The following is a 20,018-nucleotide window of genomic DNA, read 5'->3' as shown; positions in this document are numbered from 1 at the left end:
GGTCTGATTGAAAAGAGAATTAGTCATCTGAGTTTTGTCTTTACCTTTACTTTGCATTGTGAGATCTTGGACAAAAGAGTAAACCTTTTTGTTATTCTACACTCATTCCTCTGCCTTTTGGATTTAAAAAAAATGTATTAAATGTACAAGAGAAGAGTGTTGCAGGGCTGTATTTTCGAGACTGGTGCTTTCCTGCTCTCATAACCAGTGGATGCTTAGTTGGCATCAGATTAACTTTATTATCATTTGTGCTAGTTTCTTAGGACTGCCATGTCAATTTCGCACAGTGGGTGATTTAGCCAATAGAAATTTATTTTCTTACAGTGTGGAGGCTGGAAGTCTGAGATTAAGGTGTCCGCAGGGTTCTTTTGAGGCCTGTCTCCTTCCTGTGTCTTCATACTGTCTTCCCTTTGCACCTGTGTCCTCATCTGCTCTCAGAAGAACACCAGTCATACTGTGTTAGGGCCCGCCCATATGACCTAATTTTACCTTAATTACTTCTTTAAAGCTCTGTCTCCAAATACAATCACATTCGGAGGTACTTCAACATATGAATTTTGAGGGGGCGGGAAACACATTAATTTTATTACTGTTTAAAAACTTTATCAATTTATCTTATATATTTGTTGTAACCCACCCATATCAAATATTGTGTGGAAAGAGAATGGGTGTACATAAATAAAATGAACCTTACTAGAGTTCTAAAATGGGAGAAAGAAGTTTGAGATTTAGTCAAACCTGTGAGTAACTCTTTCATAAACACGTTTGTGTTTGGAAAGGTACAGGTGTCTTTCAGAGATTCAGACGGTATGTGTTTCCAAAAAGGGGTAGCAATCCCAATGCAGGAAATGCTCCTTGTGTTCATGAGTTTGACATCTGTGTGTGACTAAGTAAGTGATGACAGATTAAAGTTGGTGGTTGCGTAGGAGGTTGATTTTTAAAGTGAGTTGCCATTAGATAACAGTGCGGCGGAAGGTGTAGAGTGCATTTCTGGGATGCTGGCCATCCATGTAGCCATCTGACTTAGGAGAGGAGCAGCTGCTGGTATTTGGTCCATGGAGGCTGTGTTGGTCAGGCCTGTTTATGTGCAAGCTGTGAAACTGCCTAGGTCCTGAGGAAGTATCAGCTGAGAGAGTTGAATCATGAGTTAGACTGTTACGTTTATAGTGTACTTTCCATGAAGACTCATGGTATAAAATATCAAGTCACTTATCAAAAGATTTCCCCATAGAAATCCTATTTGTTGATAATCCAGTGATACTTCTTAGGGTGAAATTCTGTTTTATTTTGAAAACTCACAAAGATCGCTGATAAGAACATCATTATATATTTGTTAATCCACTTAGCAAATATTTATTGACCACCTCTAGGTTATCAGGCACCAGTGTAAAGATCTCTTAAACTGGAACCAAAAACAAACAGAAAAGCACTTAGATTGTTTTTAAAAAGTATCTGAGCAGTCATACAAAGTTTGACTTGTCAAAGTATTATCAGCGCTTGCAGCTGTCTCTTGTGGCAGCAAGCTTCCTTTGTTATGCATGGTCTCCATGTAGTTGAAATAGTTTTGCTTTTGGTAAACCACAAAGTCAACATTTCAAAGGAACACATTTGATCTTCCTTTATATAAGCTGTTTATAAAACTTGAATTATACTTGAGGAATGAGGTATTGTCTATTGTTTATATAGTTATAAATTCAGTGCTTCCCAGCCCTCCTCCCCCCTCCTCCCCGATTTATGAGATGTCATTCTAACTTCTGAGTTCATAGAAATTTCACTTCTGAGGTTTAAGAGAAGTTTCACTTCAGCCCTTTATGTTTGGAAACTGGGAGTTTTTAATGATGTCATTGGAATTTAATTTTTTAGGATCTTTTGATTTCCAAAGGTCAGCGTGGTCATTTTGTTAAGTTTCAAGTGTTGGCAATTATTGACTTGAAGCAAAACTCCCATTTCTGTATACATAGTCTTTGGTATTTGGAAAATTCTTTAAGGTGGCTTTTTTTTAGATCAGTGTTTGTTGGTAGATACACTGATATGTTTACTGATATGTTTAGAGGGGTTTTTTTTTGTTGTCCTTTGGCTTTCCTATTTTCTCTAGTAAGTTACACATTTGTGTGGTTTTTTTTTTAAGATTCATGTTTTGTTTTGTTTTGAAAAGATTGGTATTATTTAGCTAGTTTCAACCTTTTTCTTTACAAAGAAATCTCTAGTGTGACTACTTCATATTTCCCCATTTCCTGAGCTCTTTTCTTTGTTGTCCTTTATAGTTTCAGGAAGACACACACACACACACACACACACACACACACATTCCTTAACAAGCTCCCTGAAGCTCGTTAATGATTTTCAGAGGTCTCAGAGATTAATGACAATATTGTTCATTTATAACCCCCCATGTTTGTTATAGTTGTACAGTTGTCAAGCACAGACATGAAGATCTGAATTAGCTGGAAGTTGTAAGCAATCATAGATCTTTGATTTTGGGGAACTAGTTAGAGGTACATGGCTACTCTTGGGAGTCTCTTTTGATGCTCTTTGTAAGTCTCAGCTGCCTAGTTATTTTTCACTTTTGATTATGTTTAAGCATATAATTTCCACTTCCTGTGCCTGTGATACTTGTAGACTCTGTGTTTCCACAAAATTATCAACAACTTGTTATGGAGGAGCAAAGGTCTTTTATGTTTTCCTTGGCCTCCTAAGACCATATTTCAATTCATAGTTAACCTTACATTAAACCTGTTTTCTGAAGAGATAGTTATACCATTTTAATTCATGGAATCATAAGATTTAGATGAATTTTAAAGGTTACATCTATTGCTTGAATGCACTCTGTAGCATTTCAGCCACATGATGATATATTCTCTATTTAAAGTCTTCAGTGATGGGGATCTTGGGACTGCTTAAGGCAGTCTAAACCACTTTAGAACTACTACTTTTCTTATAAGAAAATTCTTACACTTTTTGGAGTCAAGTTCACCCATTGGTAGCTCTCCACCATCCGGTCCTGATTTTGCTCGTTTTATACTTCCATGGGACAGCCCTTCAGCTTCTCATAGTTTATTTTTGTTGTTGTTTACTAATGAAGACTTAAGAGAGAAATTCCTAAGATGATAACTTAAAAATAAACAATGTATTTTGTGTTCTGGGTGCTAGCAAGTAAAATGTGTTTTGTGTTTCTATTTCTTTATTCTCAGGCAGCTGAAAAAGTTGGATGAAGACAGTTTAACTAAGCAACCGGAAGAAGTGTTTGATGTCTTAGAGAAACTTGGAGAAGGGTGAGTGTATGGAAAATATAGGGAGGCCAGCGGACCCCAAAACGTTTCTTCCCACAACACCAGAAGGATATGAACCTTTCTATGGAGATACTTTGCAAACCTAGGAGAAGAAGGGTGTGTGTGATGCATATTGTCACTGCTCTGGGTGGGGTAGGAGGTAGATTTATAGCTTGAAATGACTTTCCCTCTTCCCCCCACCCTGTCACTATTATTGACAGATTTAGTGATCCCTGGTCTTTTTTAACACCAGTGACATTTATTGGTGGTTGTTGTTGTTTTTTTAATTCTTGTAGAATCCATAGTTCGCATGATTATATCTATTTAACAGACAGTTCTAATTAGTTTACACTTTGTTTAAAATTTATTAGTCAGACATTTTTATTTGTAGGTCATAGCTTCTAATCGATACGTAACAACTTGTTTCAGTAAAAAAAAAAAAAGAGGGAAATTCAGCAGTTTAGTTAGTGCAACATTATGAAATAAAGTAAATAAATCAAAGACTTCTACTAGTTTCATAGCTTTCTAAGGATCCAAAAGCACAGGCTGGGAACTAGTGGACTTCTTAAAACACAGATTTGTGATTGAGTTTATAATATACTGCTGACATGATATTTAGTAATAACCATTGGCCATTATTGACTCTAATGATACATAAAGGTTACATCATAATTTTTTTATATTTTTACATATCCTTTTAATTCTTGTGTATTTATTCTCCTGTAAATACTGGAACATTAAAATATTAGAGATACCCTCTCTTAAGTCTTTGTTGCTAATTTTCAAATAGGTAATTAATTCATATTCAAAATTCAAAAAGCATACAAGTGTCTACAGTGAATAAAATCCGTCCCCTACCTCTATCTCTCAGCTACCCAGAAGCAACCAGTATAACAGTTTTTTATGTATTCTTCAGCTATAATATGTATATAAGCAAATAGTGTATGTGTGTGTATTTTTTCCCTAGTCTCTTGGGAGTATTGGTTCAAGAGAAGACCTGAAATATTAACTTTAAAAAATGTCTATTATCTATTTACTGTATGTTCTGATCTTAAATGTCTGTTGTCTGATAACTGTATGTTCTTTAAAGTCAGGCCTTATATGTCATTAAAATATTTCACGGTTTAGTGCCATTTATGCCTAATATAGATGAATAATAATGTTAAACCCATCCTGGATTACACGGAAGAGGGGTTTTTTTCATGGATTACCTCCTTGTAGAAAACATTAGTCATCATCTTTTTGTAAGTTGGAAAAATACTGTTTGGAATCAAGCAAGAAATTCAGCAGAGAGAAAAGTAAAAGACAACACCATCTGTGCTGCTTACAGACAAGCTCAAGATGAATTTGAAGACTGCACATGGACTTGGCCGAGTTAAAGGTATGGGAAATGGCAGTCCTCTGCTTCTCTTGCCTGCCACGGTCAGCTTTAGCTTGGCACCGTCGCTATTCTCCTCGAGGAAATGAATCTAAGGCCCTTAATCTAACAATGTCATGCTCTGAAGGAGATCAAGAGTGGTAGGCATCACTGACTATGTAACTGACTTGTTTCTTTCATTTTTAGCAAAAGGGCGTTACTATAGTCTGAAGTCAGGCAGACTTCAGACCTTTATTAAACCCTGGCTCTATTGTTTATTAGTCATAAATGAGTGAGCTTGGGCACATGGCTGAAGCTTCACAAGCCTCAGCTATAAAATGGGGATATTAGTAGCTCCTTCATAGGGTTATGTCGAGTACTACCTGAGATAACGGGGGTAAAATGCTTAGTACAGTGCTTGTCACACAGTAAGTGCTCAGTAAGTGGCAGCTAGTGTTTTATTTTTAACTATCAACTGAAACATTTTTCACACCTTCTCATGTGAAATCAGAGTTCAATCTTAAGCTTTCAAGTATATTGAGGCATTCTTGAAGGGAGCTCTGGGTTGACTGGGTTTGGGGAAGGTCAAAAGAAAACTGCAGACAGAACATGTCAGGAATATAATGTAAGGAAAAACTAAATTAATTATGATTATTTTTAATTGTGTTTTAGATCTATGGAAATTTCCCTGTAAAAATATTCACCAGGGAAAAAACAAAGAATGCTTCAAGTCTTTCTTCCCATGTTATTCTTTTAAATGATGCCACAAGTGCTTAGATTTCTGTCATCATGGTTGAATGAAGCTGATCAAGCCTCACTTAACTAGCAAAATCCTGAAGGAAGACTTTAACTTCACTTTTTCGCCATACACTGTCATGCCATCTTTACACTGTTCTGGAAAATGAGTGGATTGTGAACTCTCTGACTTGTGCCTCGTGAAATAAGCTCTGGCTAAAGGACTGTATTGGATCCTCGGGGCTGCAGTCAGTCTGTTTTAAGGAAACTGGATCTGCAGAACAGGAGAGCCAAAGCTCCACACCGGGATGACGGGACAGCACCTGGAAAGTGTTTTTGCTTTAGTGCCTTTTTCCTACTATTTTACTTAACAGTTTACACTTGGACTCATTTAGGTTTTTATCGAAGGATGATCAATCATCTTGCCCGTGGTTTCATAGCTAGTGAGTAGTAATGTGTGGTTTCATAGCTAGTGAGTAGTAATGTGACCTGTACCTGGTTAATTTGCCCTCCGATATTTCTTTTTTTCTACATTGCTTCTTGCCTTGTAATACCTACTTCCCCACCAACAGTGCCAGTTAAAATTCATTGAACCACTTAATTTTCATTGTAGGGCATTAAGTATTAAGGGACTTGCCTATAAGTAAGCATGATTGCTGAAACCTTCTAAATCCTCTTTAGATTATTGTCAGTGCAGTATGTAGAATTATGTATCTTAGCTGCTCACATGAGCTATCAGAGTTTTCTTCGCTGTCAAGATAGCATAGGGAAGCATGGAGTGTGTTCCGGTCAACATTGCAGAGTAAGTGTATGCAAAGACCTCTCTCTCCACTTGAAATATATAAGAATAATGAGTGGCCCTGGCCGGTTGGCTCAGTGGTAGAGCGTCGGCCTGGCGTGCGGGGGACCCGGGTTCGATTCCTGGCCAGGGCACATAGGAGAAGCGCCCATTTGCTTCTCCACCCCCCCTCCTTCCTCTCTGTCTCTCTCTTCCCCTCCCGCAGCCAAGGCTCCATTGGAGCAAAAATGGCCCGGGCACTGGGGATGGCTCCTTGGCCGCTGCCCCAGGCGCTAGAGTGGCTCTGGTCATGGCAGAGTGACGCCCCCTGGTGGGCGTGCCGGGTGGATCCCGGTCGGGCGCATGCGGGAGTCTGTCTGACTGTCTCTCCCCGTTTCCAGCTTCAGAAAAATACACACACACACACACACACACAAAAAAAGAATAATGAGTGAAGATGAATTTAATAGCCAGCTCTGGAACAGTGATAGAAAGATATCTATAATAGGGAGAGGACGGTAAAGCATGTTCAGCCTTGTCAGGAGATTATAGGTGGGCTTCCGACATGCAGTTGTGGGCTGGGACAAGGCTCTGCATCTGTGAGCTAAAGCTGAAATAAATTTGTCTGATTTCCACTGGAAAGTATTGTTTGCCTGTGGCCTGGGGAGGAAGGGAAGGCACTGGTCTGACAATAGGAACTGGGCCTGGACTGAATTCAAGTATGGGTTCTTGAATGGCAACACCCCCAAACTTCTAATATGAGATCTAGTTTGAATTGGACAGCCTGGATGACTGGGTTGAGGGAGCTATAAAATTATCATGTCATGGAGTGCTCATGACAGTGCGCATTATGTAGAGGAAAATCATTCAAGATGAAGGGAGACTCATACAAGGAAATCCGCTGCGATGAGATAATCAGCAGACCTAACAAATGGGAGAATCACACCCAAGGAAGTAGAAATAATGGAGCAATGTGAGAAGAGATTTAACATGTTCGTTTATGGTTTTCAAAAAGGAGGGAACAACATCCTTAAAAGAGGAACACCAGGTTATTAACGTGATCAGTTAGCTCCATGAATAATAAAAAGCTGGGATTTCTGACAGTAAAATCTATAATTATTGAAGTCCTAAAAGCCTAGTTAATTGGATAAACAATAAACTAGAGAAGCTGAAAGGAAGATTTGTGAGTTGAAAGATAGAAATGAGGCCAATCACACAGTGGAAGACAGAGAAATACAGTGTCAGAAACCAGAAAGAACATGGACCGAGGAGGTCCAGTACAGGCCCGAGAGGAATTATAGAAGGATATATTAGAAGACACAAAGAGGAAATAAAAGGACAATGCTGAGAATTCTCCAGACTTGAAGGAGGACATGTATCTTCAGATTGAAGAAATTTATGAAGTGCCAAATAAATTGACTTCTGGTTAAATGATAGTAAAACTGTAGAATGTTAAGGATAAAGAGAAAATCTTAAGAGCGACAGAGAGATTGCCTGTAAAACATGATAACCTGGGGATAGCTGACTTCTGAGTAACAACAGAAACTGTAAAACTCAGTGAAAAATGTTGAGGGAAAGCTATTGTCAAGGAAGAGTTCTCTATCCAACAAAACTTACTCAAAATGAAGGTGAAATAAATGCATTTTCACACATAATGGGAATTGGTGTATCAAGAATAACTTTGGAAAAAAAGAATAACTTTGGATGAAAGTGACAGGATACTGAACTAACAGTAGCTAACTAATAAGGGCATTTAATGATTAAGTAATAATAAGTCTGGGGTGGGGGGATTCCAGAATGGTTAATTGGCTTGACAATGGTTTAGCATTTCTGTAATTTTCTTAGTCTCAAAATGACCACGTTAGTTTCAAGCATCATGCCTCACATTACAGTCAATCAGGACAGGAAGTGGCAAGTAAAAAGGGCCTTCTGGTGTGCTTCTCTCTTACCTGGAAGAAAGTCTTTCCCAGAAACCCTACAGCAGAATTCCCCTCAAATTGCATTGGCCGGAACTTCATCACTGGCTGAAGGAGATAGGATTACTATGGCTGGCTTGGGCCACTGTGCTTTATCCCCTGGAACCAGGTGTTCCCAACAAATCAGAGGATTATTTTAGCAAAAGGAAGAAGGTTCTTCTCGACATGATCAGTGGTTGCTTTGTTCGTGCAAAAAAGAAAGAAAGAAAGAAAAAATTTATGTAACATTTAAGGATTACTATTCTAGTTTTGCCAATGTAAGGGATTCTGATGGAGTTGAGATTTTATGTGTCCTGCAAAGATTTTTTTTTTTTTTTACAGGGACAGAGAGAGTCAGAGAGAGTGATAGATAGGGACAGACAGACAGGAACAAAGAGAGATGAGAAGCATCAGTTTTTCGTTGCGACACCTTAGTTGTTCATTGATTGCTTTCTCATATGTGCCTTGACCACGGGCCTTCAGCAGACCAAGTAACCCCTTGCTCAAGCCAGCGACCTTGGGCCCAAGTTGGTGAGATTTTTGCTCAAGCCAGATGAGCCTGCGCTCAAGCTGGCGACCTCAGGTCTCTAACCTCAGTCCTCCGCATCCCAGTCCGACGCTCTATCCACTGTGCCACCGCCAGGTCAGGCATGTCCTGCAAAGATTTAAAAAAAATACATTGACATGATTCTTGAATACCATTTTGACAGCTTAGAGCACTCAGCTACTTTGATATATTAGGTTGTACTGTTATTTTGATCTCACTGAGACAGTATCAAGAAACAGGTGTGTTTGGGGAACTTGAAAGACAGTTTTCTCATTATTTCACTGAATGCCTTCAGGATTTCAATGAAGATACAGTCTGTTTTAGATGGAGGGATGGTATGTCATTTGACCATCAAAATTGTCTTGAACAGTAGCTTGTGGTGTTGTCATTTTACAGATGAGAAAATGGAGGTGCAACAGGGCTAATACTATGTCTATAAATGTAGTGGTGGTAGGACTCAAATCCTGGGTCTTTAGATTCTAAATCTAATATTCTTTTGGCCTCTAAATTAAATGGATCCAATGCTTTTTATTTATTTTGATAATAAACTCAAGAGGGCCCTGACCAGTTGGCTCAGCAGTAGAGCGTCGGCCCAGCATGTGGAAGTCCGGGTTCAAGTTCCAGCCACGGCACACAGGAGAAGCACCCATCTGCTTCTCCACTCTTCCCCCTCTCCTTTCTCTCTGTCTCTCTCTTCCCCTCCTGCAACCAAGTCTCCATTGAAGCAAAGTTGGCCTGGGCACTGAGGATGGCTCTATGGGTTTGCCTCAGGCACTAAAATAGTTCAGTTGCAGAGCAATGGAGCAACAGCCCCAGATGGGCAGAACATTGACCCTAGTGGGCTTGCCGGATGGGTCCTGGTTGGGGCGCATGTGGGAATTTGTCTCTCTGCCTCCCTGCTTCTCGTTAAAAAAAAAAAAAAAATGCAAGAAAACAAAGACATCCACTTTTGTGACCCCATTCAGATACGGAGCAAGCATAGACTTTGTATTCAGTCACAACTGGATTGAAATTCTGGACGGACCGCTTATTTATCACTTATGTGACCTTGGCCAAGTTGTATAATCTCTCTGAACCTTTCACACTTACCTGTGAAATAGGGATAATGACCCCTTCTTCATTGATTTTTGTAAGGGTGAACTGAGATGGTGCACAGTTCCTGGCAGACATCAGGCATGTAATGGTAGCTACTATAGTAATTATTTTATACTAACACATTAAGTACAATTTTAATGTCAAATTTTTAAGATGCCATTTTTGTGGCTGTTTTCTTAATGGCAATTTCCCCCCAAAAGTACTTGATCACAATTTTGCAAGTGTAGCTAAGTATATATTCATTAGGCACTTAGACATGTAAATTAAAACTGAGTTGCTTGTGTTTCACCACTTTTACCTCTTGGATTGCTTTAACTTTATAAATATTCTTTTTCCCCCAATTTTAGGTCTTATGGCAGCGTATATAAAGCTATTCATAAGGAGACTGGTCAGATTGTGGCTATTAAGCAAGTTCCTGTGGAATCAGACCTTCAGGAAATAATCAAAGAAATCTCTATAATGCAGCAATGTGACAGGTAAAGTCATGTGGTTTTACTTTGGAGAGAACACAGCTTTGAATTTGCTGTGATTGTTTAAATAGAGTTTGATGCCTAGAGTTGCATTTACTTACATATTTTGCAATTTAATGGAAACTTTATGCTTTTTTTTTCAGAAAAAAATGATGAAAAATGAGTGTTTTAGTAGGTAAACTTTTATAGTTTCCATTTCTGCATAGTTTTTGTTTTGGTTTTTTTCAGTAAGCCCTTTTCAAAACTAGGAAGAAGAGGCCAAGAGGGAGAAGGCGGTGCTAGCTTTTTTTTTTTTTTATAATGGCATCTTATTTCCTATTGAGAAAAACACTTCTACAGAGACAGCTAAGAAGAGGTCCTTCAGATGCTTTTAGCTTTAGAAAGCTTAGCATATACAGATAGATCTGTATCTTTTGCATTACTGTTCCTTCAAATTTTTAAGAAATTATTTAAGCTAGGAATAGCTGTTTTATTTTTTGAGGAACTAATATTTGTCAAATGCAGTAGCAGGAAGTTAGGCCAACAGGCGACCACAGAAAAGCACGTGGTTTGCTCTGAAATTCCGTGACAACATGGGTGGTCACAGTGATGAAGCAGACTTCTCCTGTACCCTTTAGATTAGAGAAACACGAACTTAGGGGCAATGCCAGCTCTAGAGAGTTAAAAGGAGAGTCAGGAAGTCTTGCACTTGAGCCTGCATTCATTCTTCTGAAGCTCTTTTGGTGAGCAGATGAGCTGGTACCTTCTATTTTTTTGTGAAGCTTCAACATTAGGAGAGGTGGCACTACCTGCTAGGAAATTTGCTCAAGAGCCCTTAAGTCTCACTGACTCAAGAATTCAGTTGTATCTTTTCTCCCTTCCTCCCTTCCTTCCTCTCTTTTATTCTCTATACTTTGGTGGTTACTTTTCTTTTTTATAAAGTGAGAGGAGGGGAGGCAGAGACAATTTCCCACATGCATCCAGACCAGGATCTACCCTGCAAGCCCTCTACAGGGCGATGCTCTGCCCATCTGGGGCATTGCTCCATTGCTTAGCAACGGAGCATAATTGCTCAGCAACAAAGCCACTCTTAGCGCCTGAGATGAGGCCACCACAGAGCCATCCTCAGTGCCCAGAGCCAACTCATTGCAATCGAGCCATGGCTGTGGGAGGGGAAGAGAGTAAGAGAGTGGGCGAGAGAGAAGTGAGAGGGGAAAGGGTGGAGAAGCAGATGGTCACTTTTCCTGTGTGCCCTGACCGGGAATTGAACCCAGGACATCCACAGGCTGGGGCAATGCTCTACCACTGAGCCAACTGGTCAGTGCTGGTGGTTACTTGATAGGAGATAAAAACCTCATATTTCTTGATTGGCTTGACCAGAGTAAGGTAGCAGTGTTGCTTTCCCTCATCCATAAGATAAATTATAGGATTGTTTTCCAGTTGGCAAAATGGGATTTGGCAACTTTTGAGGGACTATGCAAGAGCTATGTTTTAAACAAGGTATATTAATGTCTCTGGTTAAGGAAGAGGTATTTTGAAGAGCCTACTTTGTGTCTGAGTACTGGAAGGAACACGGAGAAATACAGGGCCAAGTTCTCATCTCCTGGGAGTAGACTGATTGGGCAGGCCAGGCATACAAACGAACAGGAAAATGTAGCTGGAAATATGAGCTGTATAGAACATATTCCAACAGGAAGTGCCTGACAGTAATTGCCTGGTAGAGGCCACAAACACCATAGGAATCGAAGGAAGAGCAAGTGGTGATATGTACCTTAAAAGATTTATTACTTTCTTCATTAATATTCATTTAGATTTTTTTTTCCCTCCTGTCCTGATCTTTACCTTGTTTCCCAAGGATGAAGGGACTTGAAATTCTGAGAGTTAATGGAGCTGAGTGGGTTTTATCATCTTCAGCTATTATGCAACACTATTTAGCTCTGATAATAGTCTGGCTAGTTAAAGCTGGCGCTTCTCAGATGGCAAATTATTTCATTTTAATGGGATATTTTACTTTTCTCTGAAATTCCTTGTTTGGTATCTTTCTTGAGGCTTGAAACCCCCAATTTTTCCCTGTATTAGATTGTAGTGGGTTTTTTCCGCTCAAAGTACGTGTGACTTCTTGGGAAAATACAAATAAAAATAAGAAAATAAAATTACTTCTATTGGAAAAATAATCATTGTTAAATACTACTTAGTATACATATTCTCCCCTGTCTCTTTTTGGAGTTTCACTGTGCTTCCTATTATGCAACCTCCAGTGTGTGTGTGTGTGTGTGTGTGTGTGTGTGTGTGAGAGAGAGAGAGAGAGAGAGAGAGAACAGGAAATCTTATGTTATCAAGTATTTATTCTGTAACATTTTCCATGGTTATTTCATTATATGGATGTATCATTTTTTTTTACTAAACTCCCTAATGTTGAACATTTAGATGGTATCTAAATTTTCACTTTTATAAATAGTACTATGATGGTAATCATTTCTTTTTGAACATCTGTAATTGTTTTTATTTAGGATGAATTGTAGACTTAGAAATGCTGGGTTAAAAGACCCATACTTTTTTCCCACTTTTGTTGTTTACTGTGTTCAAGAAAAATTAGAGTAGTTTACATTCTTAGCAATAGGGGGTATCCATTTTATGAATGCTTAATCTTTTGAGCAGAGGAATTTTCAGGTATTTAACAGCATGACTTGAAGAGAGATGTTTGAAGGCTTTCCACTAATTTGTATTGTCTCTCTCACTTTCTCTCTAGCCCTCATGTAGTCAAATATTATGGCAGTTATTTTAAGAACACAGACTTGTGGATTGTTATGGAGTATTGTGGGGCTGGCTCTGTGTCTGATATCATCCGATTACGAAATAAAACAGTAAGTTTACCTTCTAGAATAATGCCACTGAGCACGTCTCTCAAGCCATCTTCTTTCCTCTGCCTTTTTTCACGCGCACTCTCCTGCTACCTTATCCAGAGAGATGACTGTCAGATTTCCCCCTTTCCGTGGCTCTTTCCCCCTCTTCGCTCTTGGATGTCTCTTAAGTGGGGCAGTTTTTTTTGTTGTTGTTTTTTTGTATTTTTCCGAAGCTGGAAATGTGGAGGCAGTCAGACAGACTCCCGCATGCGCCCGAGCGGGATCCACCTGGCATGCCCACCAGGGGGCGATGCTCTGCCCATCTGGGGCGTTGCTCTGCTGCAGCCAGAGCCATTCTAGTGCCTGAGGCAGAGGCCATGAAGCCATCCTCAGCGCTGGGCCAACTTTGCTCCAATGGAGCCTTGGCTGTGGGAGGGGAAGAGAGAGACAGAGAGGAAGGAGAGGGGGAGGGGTAGAGAAGCAGATGGGCGCCTCTCCTGTGTGCCCTGGCCGGGAATCGAACCCGGGACCCCTGCACGCTAGGCTGACGTTCTACCACTGAGCCAACTGGCCAGGGCTAAGTGGGGCAGTTTTGACAACAACCCAGTCCAGTGGTATTTACACGCTTTGCTTATTCTGTCTTGGGGGAAAATGACTATCCAGTCCTGCCTAAACAATAAATTTTGAATGTTTAAATTTGGATTTAGCATTCTTCTCCTACCCACAATGTTCACAGATTAACTTCCTCTACATTCTGTCAATCAGGGAATACTTTCTGTGTCAAAGATTATTTGCTGTTAATTGTGATTACATGGTGGGACTTGAAATACGGTTTGTCTGAATTAAGATGTGCTGTAACTATAAAATATGCACCAGATTTTGAAGAATTATTACAAAAGAGCGAATGTAAAAATAGTAACATTTTTATATTGCGCTCCTGTTGGAATAATATTTTGGATAAATATGGTTTAGTAAAATATGTTATTAAAAGTAATTTTGCTTGTTATTTTTTTCTTTTTTAAATGAACTACTAGAAAATTGAAAGTTGTGTTTGTGGTACACACGTATTTCTTTCGGGCAGTGCTACCATAGTGATTGGCTCAGCTGTTTAGAATAAGGAGCCAGGAAGCAAGTGATGAGCCCTGTCCTCTTTGGCCACAGAAGGTACCCCAAACGCTAGCTCACTGCCCTACCAACGTATTTGCTTGGACTTTAGTGAAAGCTTTATCATTTATTAGCGCTGTGACCTTTGGCACAAATTACTTAATTTGTGCTTCAGCTTATATAATAATAGTACCTACCTTATTTGATTACTGTAAGGATTAAATGCGATTACAAAAATAGTGCCTTGTATAAACTAAATGCTTAGTAATCATTAGATATTTTTAATGTTATTAGCATAATGCCTGGCTTATAATAGATGCTTCTTAAATATTTGTTGATTGGTTGATAGTGGAGTTATTAAACCATGTGTATTCTTACATGCCTTATATCAGTTCATTGTCATGAAACTCTTGAAGGTGATATTTTTATGTCATAGATTGAGAAACTGAGATTAAGAGAAGTTTGGTAACTAGGTTAAGTCACACAGCTATAAAGGAGAGCCAAGAGTAAAAGCTAGATCTTTCTGTTCCCAGATTTCTTATTTTTTGTGCCACAGTATACTCCCTTCTGTTTGTGAGTTGTTTGTCTTAGAGGACTGAATGAGAACTTGTGGATTGACTGAGTTTGTTTAGGACTGGGACTGATCAGATAGACATCCTGTGTCAGTTTCCAGCATTCTCTTATGTGTTCATTATCATTCAACAAATATTTTTTCAGAACCCTACTATGTGTCAGGTGGCTTTCCTGGTGCTAGGCATACAGTAGTAAACAAATCAAAGACATTTTAAAATGTATTTGTATATTTCCAGTAGGGAAGACATTACATAAATAGGTATAGAAATAGTATATACTATGTCAGATGGTAGTAATGCTGTGTTGACCAGTAAAGTAGAATAAAGGAATAAAGGATAATCTAGGAATGGAGGGATTTTCTGATGAGGTGACATTTGGACAGAGACAGTGAAGTAAGGGAGCATACTGCAATCTGGATGAAGAGCGTTCTAAACAGAGAGAACAGCAGGCGAAAAGGCCCAGAAGGGGGAGTGTGTGTACAGTGTTCGAGGAACACCAGGCAAGCCTACATGACACACAGACGGAATGAGCAAGGTGGAAAGTGGGAGAAGATGAAGGTAGCTGGAACCAGGTCATGTAATACCTTGGTGGGAACTGGCTCTACTTTGGAGTGACTTAGGAATCCATTGGGATTGTGAGGAGACCTGGCTTACGTTCTGAAAGGTTCTTTATGGCTTCTGTGTGGAAAACACACTGTAGAGATTCAAGGATTGAAGCAATGAGACCAGTTAGGAAATTATTAGAATAATTCGGGCAGGATATGATGGTAGCTTGGACCAGGGTGAGTACAGAGAAAATGTTTGGATCTGTTTTCAAGACAGAGTAAAGCCAAGGATGACTTCAAGGTTTTTGGCCAGAGCAACTAGAAGAATGAAATTGCCTTTTAGAGAGAGAGAGAGAGAGAGAGAGAGAAAGAAAGAGAGAGAAGCCTGGGAAGAGTAGAGAAGGTTGGGTGGGTGGTAAGGAAAGGGGTAGGATGTTGGAAGAAATAAAGACTTTGAGTTTGACATGTTATGCTTGTGGTACTTGTTAGGTATTCATTGGAGATGTTGTGTAGGCAGATATATGAATCTCATGTTTGGAGAGAGATCTGGGCTGGAAATAGAACTTTGGAAGTGGGCAGTGTAGCAATGGTATTACAAGCTGTCAAGTGCTGTTTACGGGTTGAATAAGATCTTATATTCTAGGAGAGGAGTTTGGATTTTTTTTTTCTTTTTCTAATGTGCTGATATAAACTGATAGAATTTTTATTTCTCATTCTTTTTTCAGTTAACAGAAGATGAAATAGCTACAATATTACAATCAACACTTAAAGGACTAGAATACCTTCATTTTATGAGAAAAATACATCGAGATATCAAGGCAGGAAATATTTTGCTAAATACAGAAGGACATGCAAAACTTGCAGATTTCGGAGTAGCTGGTCAACTTACAGTAAGTAAAAATGTTACTTGTACTGATAACTTTCAGCTCTGTTCTGAGAAGGAGTTCCTTTTATTTATTTTTCAAATATAATACTTGATGTAATTGTGTTAACAAAAAAATATAAAAAATTCATATAATGTACCAGTAGGTTACCACATAGCTAGTAGGTTATTTTAGATCCTTTCCTGGACTTCAGGTCTCATAGTTTGAATTTGGTTAACTTTGATATAAATAAAATCTAAAACAAGAAATGACATAGTAGAAGTTTGAATATTATTGGGCTACATCATTATTATATTTATAAAAGGAAGACAAATTAAATCCAAACTGCTTTCCTTGAATAAGACATAATGTCTTCTCACTGGGCCCGCCTAGTTTAAGTCACAGTTACTGAAACACTGTCCCCATTGGTTACAGGATACAGTGTCTTAATTCTCCTTCTGCCTCAACAGTGTTTGACAATGAAAAACAATTTTTTTTTACCTAAAACAGGAAGTCTAGAATTATCTGATTCTGTAAAGTATGTAGATAAGTACGTATGTGTAAAATACACATAGAAAAAAATAAAGTTATACACGTAGAAAAAAATAAACAGTTCTGGGTAGTTGTATACTAAAATTTGCAACAAAGTTGTATATCAATTAATTTTCTTGGGTGGTAGACCCTATAAATATATTTTGTTTGGTTGTTTTTTTAGCGCTGGTATTATGTGCAGTTTTAATTAATTTATTTTTTTAAATCAACCTGGAACATGTTAGTCTGTTTCTGGACTTAGTATTTTCTGTTGACCTAGTTGGCTTAGCATCTACTCAGTACTTTAAAAAAAAATTATAGCGATCCAAATACCCATTTGTGGTTTTAATCTTTGAAAACAACTTTGACTACCACCATTTGAAAATGCCCCAGCAAATTTCAAGTTTCAGAGCAAAGGAAGTGACTAAGCAGCAAGATAGTTCCTGTGTTAAAATTTTTTGCATAGGACTGACCAAATGAGATCGATTTAAAAATATTAATATTACCTGTCATTAGCTCCTGACTTGGCGTAACCTAACTGAAACCACAGGCATTTTAGAAGGAACATGGGTGATGGTGATGGGAAGTCCTATTGCATATTTAGTTGTTTAAAATCCTCTTCCTGCCCTGGCCGGTTGGCTCAGTGGTAGAGCATCGGCCTGGCGTGCAGAAGTCCCAGGTTCGATTCCCGGCCAGGGCACACAGGAGAAGCGCCCATCTGCTTCTCCACCCCTCCCCCTCTCCTTCCTCTCTGTCTCTCTCTTCCCCTCCCGCAGCCGAGGCTCCACTGGAGCAAAGATGGCCCGGGCGCTGGGGATGGCTCCTTGGCCTCTGCCCCAGGCACTAAAGTGGCTCTGGTCGCAACAGAGCGACGCCCGGGAGGGGCAGAGCATCGCCCCCTGGTGGGCGTGCCGGGTGGATCCCGGTCGGGAGTCTGACTGTATCTCCCCGTTTCTAGCTTCAGAAAAATACAAAAAAAAAATAATAATAAATAAATAAATAAAATAAAATCCTCTTCCTGCCTGACCAGGCTGTGGCGCAGTGGATAGAGTGTTGAACTGGGATGAGGAGGACCCAGGTTCGAGACCCCGAGGTCGCCAGCTTGAGCACCGTCTCATCTGGCTTGAGCAAAAAGCTCACCAGCTTGGACCCAAGGTCGCTTGTTCCAGCAAGGAGTTACTCGGTCTGCTGAGGCCCCGGTCAAGGCACATATGAGAAAGCAATCAATGAACAACTAAGGTGTCACAACGAAAAACTGATAATTGATGCTTCTCATCTCTCTCCATTCCTGTCTGTCTATCCCTATCTATCCCTCTCTCTGACTCTGTCTCTGTCCCTGTAAAAAAATTAAAAAAAAAATAAATAAATAAAATCCTCTTCCTAAACTACAGGAATTCAAGGAAGGTTCTCTTTCATTAGGGCCATGCCAACCTGGGGACCTATGCAAGTAGTTATTTACCCATGTTTACTGCACTATATATTCTTCTTTACTCCCCAAACTAAGCCTTTATATATATATATATATACACACACACACACACACACACACATATATAAAAACATATATAAATATAAATATATATATGTTATATAAATGATATTTAAAATTATACATGTATGTACATGCATATATAATTTTCTTTCTTAAATTTCCTGACTGTACATATAATATATGGTCATATAAACCATAGAATATTACAGAAATATATGAGATGGGAAGAAGTCCTTAGTGATTCTAATTTCTAGATATACTTGTTAATAGTTTGGTGTATGTTACTTGAGGGTTTTGGGGTTTATTTTTTGCTATTTATGTAACTTATTATTATTGGTTATTGTTTCATTATTTTTCTTTTTTGGAAACAGGCTATATGTAAGGTCACAACCAAATTTTTTTTATTGATGTTAGGAAGGGAGAGAGAGAACAAAACATCAATTTGTTGTTCCACTTATCCATGTATTTATTGGTTGTATCAATTGATTCCTGTATGTGCCCTGACCAGGGATTGAGCCTGCAACCTTGGCCTATAAGACACTGCTCTAACTAACTGAGTGGCCTGGCCAGGACCTTTTTTTTTTTTTTTTTTTTTGGTTTCACAATATATAAATAGTTTGTACATTTTTTCTATGCCAGAAAAATGTATTTATCTCTTTTTTAAAAATATGGTATCTGCCTGACCTGTGGTGGCGCAGTGGATAAAGCGTCGACCTGGAAATGCTGAGGTTGCCGGTTCGAAACCCTGGGCTTGCCTGGTCAAGGCACATATGGGAGTTGATGCTTCCAGCTCCTCCCCCTTCTCTCTCTCTGTCTCTCCCTCTCCTCTCTAAAATGAATAAAAAAAAAAAAAAAAGGAAAAAATATGGTATTTTATTGTACAGATGGCTATTTATTGTTTTTAACATACCCCCTTTAGATAGTCATTTGGGTTATTTTTCCTCCCCTCTCCCTATTACACATATCCCTACAATACTTGTACATAGTATATATTTCAGGGTACCTACAGATAAGATACATCTCTAGAAATAGATTTGGATCCAAGGATATATACATTTAAGTTTAATAAATATTGCCAAATTACCTACTAGAAGTGGTACCAATTTATACCCCAATAACAGTGTATTTTATTGCATAATTTTATGCTTTTATCAACACTAGTTATTAGTAATTTTTTTCATTTCTGCCAACCTTAGTGTTTTATGATTGTTATTTTCTGTGTTTCAGTAACTGATGGAGAATATTTTATGTCTCTAGGTCATTTGAATTTCTTTTGTGACTTGCCTGGTCACGTCTTGAGTATGATGGTTATATGTGTTTCAAGTATGAGACATTTCTTATTGTTGGAAAAGTCTCTTTTTCTTCATAGTTTCAATGCTGAGTGTTGACCTCTCCCCTTTCTACTTTAGGATACAATGGCCAAGCGAAATACAGTAATAGGAACTCCATTTTGGATGGCGCCAGAGGTGATTCAGGAAATCGGGTACAACTGTGTGGCAGACATCTGGTCACTGGGAATAACTGCCATAGAAATGGCCGAAGGAAAGCCCCCGTATGCCGACATCCACCCCATGCGGGTAAGGTGGGGTGCTTAGTTCCTGGTCATCAGAAAGTTAGTTCCATGGCTTACTTGGTTGGGTTTTCCACTTTATCAGTCTCCATGATTCCCTGTTTACTAAGTATCGGTTGTCACTTACTGCAGTGACTTCTCTAATGATGTCTTAGACTAATAGTGAGAGGAAAGCAGACTATTTTTTTGAACTCATATCTCTAACACCCAGTCTGGTTTGTGTGTTGTCTTTTTCCTGCCCGACCCTTACAAGTATTTAAATTTTTTTTTTTTTTTTTTTTTTTTTTACTGAGACAGAGAGAGAGTCAGAGAG

General features: G+C 38.9%; 2 protein-coding genes across 4 annotated transcripts in view; both read left to right on the top strand.

The window, feature by feature from the left end:
* The window catches only part of KCNK15 (potassium two pore domain channel subfamily K member 15), a 284,394-nt gene that overhangs the window by 166,174 nt on the left and 98,202 nt on the right, over positions 1 to 20,018 (top strand). The window lies entirely within an intron of this gene.
* The window catches only part of STK4 (serine/threonine kinase 4), an 84,781-nt gene that overhangs the window by 1,866 nt on the left and 62,897 nt on the right, over positions 1 to 20,018 (top strand). For 2 of the 3 annotated variants that reach the window (XM_066237919.1, XM_066237917.1), the window contains exons 2-6: positions 3,192 to 3,272; positions 10,084 to 10,212; positions 12,935 to 13,049; positions 15,975 to 16,139; positions 19,545 to 19,712. In XM_066237919.1, coding sequence (XP_066094016.1) covers positions 3,192 to 3,272; positions 10,084 to 10,212; positions 12,935 to 13,049; positions 15,975 to 16,139; positions 19,545 to 19,712 — 658 coding nt within the window. Of the gene's footprint in view, positions 1 to 3,191; positions 3,273 to 4,490; positions 4,651 to 5,298; positions 5,805 to 10,083; positions 10,213 to 12,934; positions 13,050 to 15,974; positions 16,140 to 19,544; positions 19,713 to 20,018 lie in introns of all 3 variants that reach the window. The other variant, XM_066237918.1, reaches the window with a different exon arrangement.

Source organism: Saccopteryx bilineata, chromosome 6, assembly GCF_036850765.1.
Source record: "Saccopteryx bilineata isolate mSacBil1 chromosome 6, mSacBil1_pri_phased_curated, whole genome shotgun sequence".
In the NCBI taxonomy this organism is placed as follows: domain Eukaryota; kingdom Metazoa; phylum Chordata; class Mammalia; order Chiroptera; family Emballonuridae; genus Saccopteryx; species Saccopteryx bilineata.
This window is presented reverse-complemented; position numbering and strand designations above follow the sequence as displayed.